At 37.9% G+C, this 9,873-nt stretch overlaps 1 protein-coding gene across 1 annotated transcript; it reads right to left on the bottom strand.

Moving 5' to 3' along the window:
* Positions 1–1,708: 1,708 nt before the first annotated feature.
* Positions 1,709–4,961, bottom strand: LOC130724170 (cation/H(+) antiporter 14-like). Its single transcript, XM_057575345.1, has 3 exons — positions 4,682–4,961; positions 3,395–4,384; positions 1,709–2,978 (listed from the first exon to the last, which is right to left on the bottom strand). Exons 1-3 carry the CDS (start codon positions 4,925–4,927, stop codon positions 1,857–1,859), a joined length of 2,358 nt encoding a protein of 785 aa, XP_057431328.1. The 5' UTR covers positions 4,928–4,961; the 3' UTR covers positions 1,709–1,856.
* Positions 4,962–9,873: the final 4,912 nt, after the last annotated feature.

The following is a 9,873-nucleotide window of genomic DNA, read 5'->3' on the forward strand; positions in this document are numbered from 1 at the left end:
GAGCGCGCTGGTTTCCTACTCAGCTCGCAGCTCAGCTTTCTTACCATCAACCCACTTTTGAAAGCACACACGCACGTTCGAGATTCCAATTCCTCGAACTTCGTAGATGCAGCGCTGTACCGCTCCATGTACTCCTTCAAGGTTTCCCGCTCCCTCTGCTGAATATCGAACAGATCTTCGATCGTTCCTGCAGAGAACTGGACAAGGAATTTGGATGAGAGGTCGCAGAATTTGGATGACAAGGTAGTGTCACCTCTCTCACCGCTACTGAGAACGGATCGACTTTCACAGCAGCTTCGGCCTCATTCACCTCTTCATTCCACTGTCTGAGACAGTAATACTCCAATTCTTCTCGCAAACAATCGTTTTGCAGTCTCATGTCGTTAGCTTGTGACCGTCGCGCTTTTTCGCGGCACAGTCTCCCTAAACTTTCGCAGCGCGGTGAGGATTCATGCTTCTGCTCCATTTCCTCGCGACACCTTTGGCGGCGTGGCTTCATCAAGATCTATCAGCGAACTGAGAATCCAGGTAAAGAATCGAGAATCGAAAATCCACCAGCCGAATTCGAAAATCTCACCCAACCAAATCACAATCCACGTAGTCCGGGAATCGAAATCTACCGATCCTCACAGACGGCGCAAAATGTTCTATCCAAGAACATTGAGATGAGGTATAGTACCTAGAGTGTAAGGAACGTGATGTGAGATTCCTAGAGAGAATGAGAACGTAACCGCTTTAGAAAGAAAAAGTAACTGAATTTCAATCTTGTTATTTCTCAAATGAGCTAAAAGTCCTTTACAATTGGTATTCATCCCCTATTTATAGATGTGGAGTTGGGCTTGGCGCTCCTAACCTTTCCTAATGGGCCAGTTGGGCCTCTGGGAGGAGACCCAATTCCCTGGTCAGCTCATCGCCCTAAGATGGCGCTCCTGGGCGAGGGACCCTGGGGTCTCGCCCAGTCCAGGAGGCCATTGAGGGGTGTGTGTAACATCTCAAACGTACTCACCCTAATAAGTATGGGTCCCCGTGAGACTTTATTTTTTTGTGGTTTGGGTTTTTTTCCTTTCATCTTGTTTGTTTTTGTGTTGCTTTTAGGGTTGTTTTAAGTTGGCTTATTTTGGTTAGATTTGTGTTGTTTGTCTTATTGTATTGGGGTTTGATTAGAGAGATTCAAAGGCACCTCTATGGGATGTTGTACTCTTTTTCCTTCTCTAGATCTTTATCCCAATGAGTTTTTCCTAGGAAGGTTTTAACGAGGCATGTCCCATTGTGTAGTCTTTGTGGTGGTTTTGTTTGGTTTGTTTCTGATGATTTGTCATATGCGTGTGAGGATTATTCTCATGAAATCTACTTATCCAATAATATATATCTTTTGCTGTCAAAAAAAATATGATGGTGGAGTGTGAATACAGGTAAAGGTAAATTCAGACATAAAGGATCTCAAGGTTATAGTTTATATTTGTACCCTTCTTCTACGCTTGATAACAAGAAAATATTGTTCATATGTACATGATACAAAGATATATACATATATAGAGGATGTATCATATGAGAAAAATGTTCTTATATGAGAAAATAAGAATAAATCATGACTGTTAGATCTAATCACGAATGATCAAGATTAAAACATGAAATCACGTGACATTTTTAAAAAGTCACATGACATTTTTAAAAAGTCACATGACATTTTTAAGTGATCATGTGAGCATTTAATTGTTTTAATCTTGACCATTTATGATTAGATCTAATAATCATGATTTATTCTTATTTTCTCATATAACATCACATTTCTCATATATGTGTATATTTTTTTCTCGTATATAAATGTATATGTATGTATATTCTTTTCTTGAGATTCACCTAATACATCCAAAATCAAAATTGAAGGATTGTTGTTGCACCACCAAAACTGAAAATGTAAAATCTGAGGCTAAAAGGTTCCCAACTGGCCCAAGCTCTGGGAGTTCACACCATTCTGTCAAGCCTAGTGTACATTCAAAGTTTTCTCTATGGTGTCTACCCACTATAACCAAATTAAAATGTCCTTCCATTGTTCGGATTATATGTGTTGTTCCTATCCCGTCTTCCACAATCTCCTCCTTAAAGTTCACCTTCCCTGTAAGGTTAGGATTATACTTTATATGCTCTATCAATTCAATATAAGGGTCATTCATATTTCTTTGTTTTTTTAGCATTTCAACCCTTATCCAAAACACTGTAAGTCTAACATTTGGATGTTGAGCCATGTGCAAACCAAAAGCCAGTGCCTCTTGGTCATCGGCACCACCTAAGAAGACAATGGCAATTTCACATAGTGATTTCTCATAAGCAACTAATAGTTCTCCACTCATCTCGCTTCTATCAATTAAGACTCCAACTGAGCAAGGAGCTTTCCTCATAACTTTCTGGTTTACTGTCCTGATTGAAGCATTGGAAACCTCAACATCTCCATTGATGGACCATCGCTTATGGAATGGCATGATAACAATGTGAGATTTTGTGTCCATTGAAATGTAGCATATGTCATCATGCATGCTTGCAAATGGTGCAATTGAAATAAAGCACTGCAACATGACACTTTCTTTGTTGTGTTGTTGAAATTTATCAAAGGCGTTGTTTATGTGTTGAGAGGAAGCTTCTTCATGAGGATATGACTTGTTAATGTTCTCATTTTTTGTAAGGATGGGTTCTGCCCTTCCAGCAAGCTCCAAAAGGTGTAGAATAAAGACTGAAAGTGGTGTAGTCTTTGAAGTGTTAGAGGCTTGGAGAAGGTTGATCATTGGATACACATTTTCTTCGTTGTAGATGCAGACAAGTACTTTAAATTCAAGGTCCTTCTGGGAGTCCTTGATTGATTTTCTGGTGTAGTTCATATAACTCTTTGAAGGATCATATATGTAATAAATAACTATAGTTGCAAACCCAGTTACACCCACCAAAGTATATATTAGAAGGGTGTAAGGCAGTTCCCCAATGTCCTGTGTATGTAAATTAAATAAAATGCAAATTAGACTAATATATAATCACATGTACAATTGTAAAATGACAACAACAAACAAAAACGTACGTGAATTTATCAGCTTTTTAGTTACAATGACTTTTAAAATCATCAAATTTGGATTATAAGAAAAAGTTCACATATATTGACATACTATATAAAATATATTGTACAGAAACTATTAATTCATTCTCATTTGTGATATAATTAATTATTTCATAACCAAAAAATTGAGCGAGGTGTGCTATTTAGTGGGTAAATTGCATAGTAACAATCATTAGTTGAAAATATTCTTAATATATATTAATATATTTTACATGTATTAACTTCAAAATTATTGTTTTTACTCTTGCAAAAGAAAATTGAATTTTAACGGAGAAAATCTTTAAAATATACCTTATTTTTAAATAATAAGGTGTAGAGGGCGAGATCTATAAGGCCTTTACAGCACATGATTAGAGACAAAGCAATAGAATCCCAAAAATCAATCTTAAAGTGAAGTGAGGGTATAATGGTGCCTCCAAACTTTCCTACTAGTCCTGCAAGTAAGATAGCCTCTATGCATATTGCCTCTGATGTTAATGGGGGAACAATTGTGCTCAACCCACTTATAGTACAGTAAGCTGGAATAATTAAAGTAGAACCAATCGTATCAATCCTTTCTGCCAAAACAGAACCTAATGGGGGACCATCAGGCAAGATCAAGCCAAACCAAAAAGCAATAACGAAAGCAGGTTGTCCAGCCACTTGTGCAGATAATCCAAGAAATAGAAGTATGAACAAGATTGCTAAGAAATATCCTTCTGTCATAGGCTTTCCCTTTGGATTGCGATGGGAGATCCATATAACCAGTGGCCTTAGCAAGAAGAATAGAGTAGTGAAATAACAAATTGTCCCAACCAACACTACAACAGGTATAAATGACCGTTGTTGCAAAGCTTTAACATTGTTGACTACAAAAAAAAATAAAATCCACGTGCATTTATCACTAACCAAGGAAGTAGATATTGCCATGCGCCCAATCTCTGAATTTAGGATGTTCATCTCATTGAGGAAGCTAGTTATAGTAGGAAATGCGGTCAAAGAAGAAAAAACCACAATGCCACTAATACCTTCCAAGTCAGTCTTCAAATAGGAACTAACAATAATGAAAACTGCAGTACCAAGTAATATAGAAGACAACTGGCCTACTAAACCAATAGCCATTGCCTGCTTTTCAAACTTCAAGAAATTTTTGTAATTTATCTGCACCCCTATCTTGAAGAAGTAAATTATCATTCCAAATTCAGCAAATGTTGAAAGTGTCATTCTACTTGCTAATGGAAACAACAACTCATAACCTGAATGTAGTCGACCAAGCAATAAGGGACCCAATATGATACCGGCCTGATGAGAACAAAGAAACAAAAGATAATATATCATGAAATGAATTTCTTTCACTATTTCATAGTCTATAATTTTGAGTCAAAGTTTACATATCTCAAAACCTTAAGTGAGATTGAATGTTATCATATTTTTAAAATTTGAGATTTCTCTAAATAGAACAAGAGAATACAAGAAATAAATAAATTGATATCAAAATGTTGGTCTAGTTGTTAGATTCATTCACATACTAATTGTTCATTACAATTTAGTCAACTAACAAATTTTTGGTGTTAATTATGATGGAAAAAAGAAATTTACCACAATCTGTGAAATGAATTGTATTTGATGACAAGGTTTCATCAAGAGATGACCAATTCTACCAACAGTGAATATAAGAATAATCTGAGTCATTAGCATAGTAGTTGGGTGATGGAGGGGATTATCCCCAAGATATATGCCCCTGGATCCGTGTTTCTCAATGTATTGACAAACTAGTTGATCAATGCCAATATTTCCATAGAAACTCAGCTGATTTATCATTTCATGATCTGTTTCGTTTGCCATTTCAGACGATTTAATGGAAGGTAATGTTGCAAAAGACTAAAGGTAAAATATGGAGGATTAGGAACATGAATAATGCAAATGAACTTAAAATATTGTGTGTCGAGAGAGATGATAGAAAGAGAGAATTTTAAAAATGGATGGACGAGCAATTTATAAGCTTCATGGTTGAAAAGCGACAATGTAGCTTATCTTATCCCGTAAATTTTTTTCTCTTTTGAAAAAATTATTCCGTAAAATTAGTTAGGAGAGAATAGTTGCTTCAAGTAAATGAAAAATCATAATCAACTCTTGATCTTCTCTCAATATCAATCTATCTATATCTACATACATATGTAAAGGAGACTTGAGTTTAGCATTAAATACAAAAGCAAAAATACTTGTGGTCATTTACATTAAATGCATTAAATAATAAAACATTTCCTTTGTGATAATACCTTAAATCAATGTTCTGAAAACCGGACAGGTCATAAAACTGGTGTGGGCACTGGTTTAAGGTTTAGAGGTTGAACCGGGGTCGGACCGAGGTCAAACCGTATAATGATTAAATAATACTTTTAACTACTTAATGTAATTCAGATTAAATAAATATAAAATAAATAATATTTACAAGTACTGAAAAATAGTTAATACAACAAATAATATAAGTTAATATGATAATTAACTTATTAGTACAGTTAGTACAAAAGAAATCACACAAATTGAGTACATAATTTAGGGCCTATATATAGTTGTATACTAAAATTGGTAAAGTTCACGTTACTTGAACAATAAAATGTGAGGTGCCAGTTATTGATAGGTAAATTTCAATTTCTATTTTATTTTAAAATTCAAAGTGGGCTGATAAATTAATAATGGCATGCAAAGGCCCAACTCTGTACCAAAAAAAGGCCCAACTGACTTTGTTTTAGGGTTAATATATAAAACCCTATGTTGTCTCCTACCAAACAATTAACAGCCTCAGCCACCACTATGCAAGTAGAACCAAGAACATCCTTCCATCTGATTCCAGCAAGTTTCAACATTTCAGGTTGCTACAAACATTTGTGGGAGTCGTTAACAACGTACATGACAAGCTGCAAATTGACACAAATGTTGTTTCCTCCTTTCTATTTTCTATTTTTTTTATTTTGTTTCAAGAAACAAAATCAAAACAATGTTGTGTTGTCTCCAAAACACTTAGGTTGATCTGTTTTATCCCACAACGACATCATTTTTGCATGGAAAAACAGAACCGTGAAAAATCGGCCAACCCGCGGTTTTTACCGGTTGGGCCGGTTCAACTCTGGTTTTGCCGGTCTAACTCTGGTTCTCTGTGCAGCCGGTTTTCAAGGTGTTCCGGACCGATACTATGCCTGGTTCCCGGTCCAACGGGTCGGACCGGATGGTCCGTCCGATTTTTAGAACATTGCCTTAAATAATAAACTTCAAAATTGAATAAAATTTTCTAAGTCAAAATCTATTCAACGACTTATTAAAATGTAAAAGTCACTTTGAACCTTTGTATTAACATTTTTCTTTGTACTAAATAAATTAAATTAAGACATTAAAAATGAATGAAATTGCTTAAGTCATTAATGTAAGGCCCAAGTTTTAACGCTTTGGATAAGTGAATAAAATAAATAAGTTATTTGATTAAGATAAATTTGGGAAGGAAAGAGGTTCAGGAAAAGTCCAAGAATGTATCGAAAAACCGAAAGAGTTATAGCACGACTAACATACGCTTAACCCTAGGTCGAAGGTATTAGTGAATAGTTAATTTACGCTTTAGGACACGATGGAAACTAATTCCAAAAATCCTCAGAGAAATGTTAGAACTTCTCTTTTCCGTCCTTAAACAACCATTTCGATGCGAAATCCTGGAATGTACGAACGTCAAATTCCAATTCTCGGAAGTTTGCCGAAACGGAATCCCTGATAGTTCGGAAAACCTAAGATCGACAGACGATGAAGACTTTTTCTATCCGGAAACTCAAACGAAGATTCCACCCGCGTTCTCCTACATCTCTCATCATTCCTAATCTTTCTTCAGAAGGAAGTTTTCTCATCCGACGATCACTGCAAAAAGTAGTTTTTCGGGATTAACCGACTTACACCGACTTATGCCGATTTTGGATCTTTTGGTTTAATTCCAAGAATTCTATTTTGAGTTCTGGAATTCTGTCGCCAGAACCTATCTTAGAATGCGCAAAGGAACGCGCAGGAAAAATCGGAATCGCAAAAAAATCATTTTTCCGTTTTTTCCAAAACCTATAAATAGTTGAAAAATTAGATTTTTTTCACAAAACCCATTTTCCCCACCCCCCAAAGCCGCGAGTTTCTAGAGAGAGAGAGAGATCCGGATCTTCGTCGATTCTTGCCCGTTTGCTTCACCGTTCGTCACTAATCGAAGACCTCGAGGTAGGTAATCTATACTCTCCTTCGAATCGTCGTTTCTGTCCATTTCTCCTGCGACTTTCTGAGTTCAAAATTTTGAGGTTTTTGAAAAACTGTTCAAATCAGTTGATTTCAGCGTCTAAACTTCTTCCCTGCATGCTCCTGAGCGTGTTCTGCGGATTAGATTTTGTCAAATGTCGACGAAATGCCGCCGGGATCAATTTCTACCCTAAATACCCATTTTTCGCCAAAGTCGCAACCTTTACGCTCTAATCTATCGACTTGGCTTAGTGCTAGTAGGATTTGTCGTCATAAACGTCGTTGTGGACGTCCCCATCCAATTTGTTTTTCAAAAATCCAATTTTGAAATTCTGAGCTAAAAATAATGACCAAACTACCCCTATATCAGTTTTCGATCCGAAAATTTTTCCGAGCCTAGAACCGTCTTAGTTACGGCTTATGTTAACCTAGGAACCAAGTTTGATCGAAGAAAAATCGACCCTCCCAATTAAGGAAAGTGGCCGAGAGCTATATCAAGGGGGGAGGAGAATCCGATTTTTCGAAAACTTGTCTTAACGCGTTAGATTGTCGTACCACGGAGGTAGTAGTGTACTGTGTAACCCTAGGACTCTTTGATTGCTGAGTTTCTGACTCTTGGTGTTGATTTCTGTGATTTTTGCTTAAGGTTCGTTTGAGGAGATTCCAAGAAACCAAGGAGAAGAGCTTGAAGAACATTTGGAGGAGGAAGCTGGAAGACCCACCGGTGAGGGCTACTCTCTGAATTACTAGATAATGCTTTAGGTGTCGATGAAATTCGACTTGATTTATGTGTTATGCACCTAATTGCTAAATGTCTGAAATGATTTCTGAGGCTTCGGCCGAACTTGTTGAGTACTTGATGCCATGATATTGTGTGCTAAATGATTCACATGCTATGTGCTACATGGTTAACTTAGGATGTGTTGGAATATGCTGTTTATGTCTTTTGGTTGAGCTGTTTCAATGATGCTATTCCACTTGTACCTGAGATTCTGAAAAGTGAGGATTACGGGCAGGTCATGCCGAATTTTTATGAGATTTTGAGAGAGTTTTAAAAGGACGAACGGAGTTCGGACCTTGTCATGCTCCAATGGATCGAGACCTTCTCAGGGAATTACTTGGGTTTATGGGAACTTTGAACTCATAGGGAATACGATAAGACTAAAAAGAGCTATTTTTATAAAGAAATTCATAAGATATTAAACAACCTCTAAACCTTTAAATAAAGATAACAATCTCGGATGCAAGCTTTGGATTGAAGTTTAGTTTTGGAAAATGAGAAGTGTCGTCGGATCCAAGTGTTGGGAAGATTTCGAGTTTTGGGTATGTTGATACTCATTCGCTCTGGGAGCAGTTTGTTTAGCCATCCAAGGGATGAGCCGAGAAGCTTCACGGAGGTGTGAGACCTTGTGAATGCGTGATACTCCACTGAGGCGTGAGACCTTGTGGAAAGCATGGATCTTCACTGAGGCGTGAGACCTCGTGAACAGCATGATACTTCATTGAAGCGTGAGACTTCGTGCAAGTGTGTAAATTCACTGAGGCGTGAGACCTTGTGAAAGCATAAAACTTCACTGAAGCGTGAGACTTTGTGAATGTGTGAGACTCCACAGAAGCGTGAGACTTCGTGAGAGCATTGATGACTCGAAGAGTTGTCGTGAGTGGTTGCACTCTTTTGTTTATGATTAATTGTATTTTGTCGCAGAATCGACATTTACCTTAGGGTATTCTTTTAGAGACTTTAAGTTAATCTAGAACACGTGGCGACGTGTCGGGTGAGGTCGGAGACGTTGTTTGGCTAATCACTTGCATTCATGCACTCATTTTGAGGTTAATACACGGCGTGATACCGGACCTCGGTGGATTCCAAAATGGTCATAAGACCCGGATTTCCATATTTAGGACACTACGGTGGTCCTCAGTAGCAGACGGAATGGCAGACCTACGGGTTCACTGCTGATCTGACTACTTTTGTGTGGTGTAAGAGACACGCGAGCAGGAAGGTACCCACCGTGGCTGGTGTTAGGGCCGTCTCGTTGATGTCCATCCTTCTTCCGGAATGCATTTTGTTACCCAGCATTGCATTTCATGCAACATACATGCTAACTTAGTTGCTGAGTGTGATTGGTAACTGTTTATCCTATTTTTGAGGCATGCTACTTGTTTTTATGGCTCTTTATATTTATTGTGATACATGCAACCCTAGGAAGCTATCCCAAAACTTATAAGCCTGAGAGGCTAGTATTTATTATCCTATAATTATATCTGGTTTTATTAATTATATAATTCTTTGGAGTTGACCCTCGCGTCTGCTGTGTGTGTTTGGGCGGACTACGCCATTTGTCAGATGAGTATGGGGGATTGGTTTACCATGGTCAGCCCGTCAGGGGGGACCAGGTACGAGATGCTTGACCAAGACGACCCAGGTGCATGGGTGGTCGATCCCGAGGGCCACCGTGCGACCTACACCGGTCGGATCATGGAGGACCGTGTCGATCGATTCGGACGCTTGACGGAGGGAGTGATGAGGAGGC

The sequence above is a fragment of the Lotus japonicus genome, chromosome 6 (genome assembly GCF_012489685.1).
Source record: "Lotus japonicus ecotype B-129 chromosome 6, LjGifu_v1.2".
In the NCBI taxonomy this organism is placed as follows: domain Eukaryota; kingdom Viridiplantae; phylum Streptophyta; class Magnoliopsida; order Fabales; family Fabaceae; genus Lotus; species Lotus japonicus.

Excerpts from the sequence above, each read along its gene's own strand:
- LOC130724170 (XM_057575345.1), bottom strand. The coding sequence starts at position 4,927 with ATGGCAAACGAAACAGATCATGAAATGATAAATCAGCTGAGTTTCTAT. Across the intron at positions 4,385-4,681 it reads AATTCATTTCACAGATTGTG|GCCGGTATCATATTGGGTCC; the intron begins GTAAATTTCTTT and ends TGTTCTCATCAG. Across the intron at positions 2,979-3,394 it reads CCTTATTATTTAAAAATAAG|GACATTGGGGAACTGCCTTA; the intron begins GTATATTTTAAA and ends TTACATACACAG.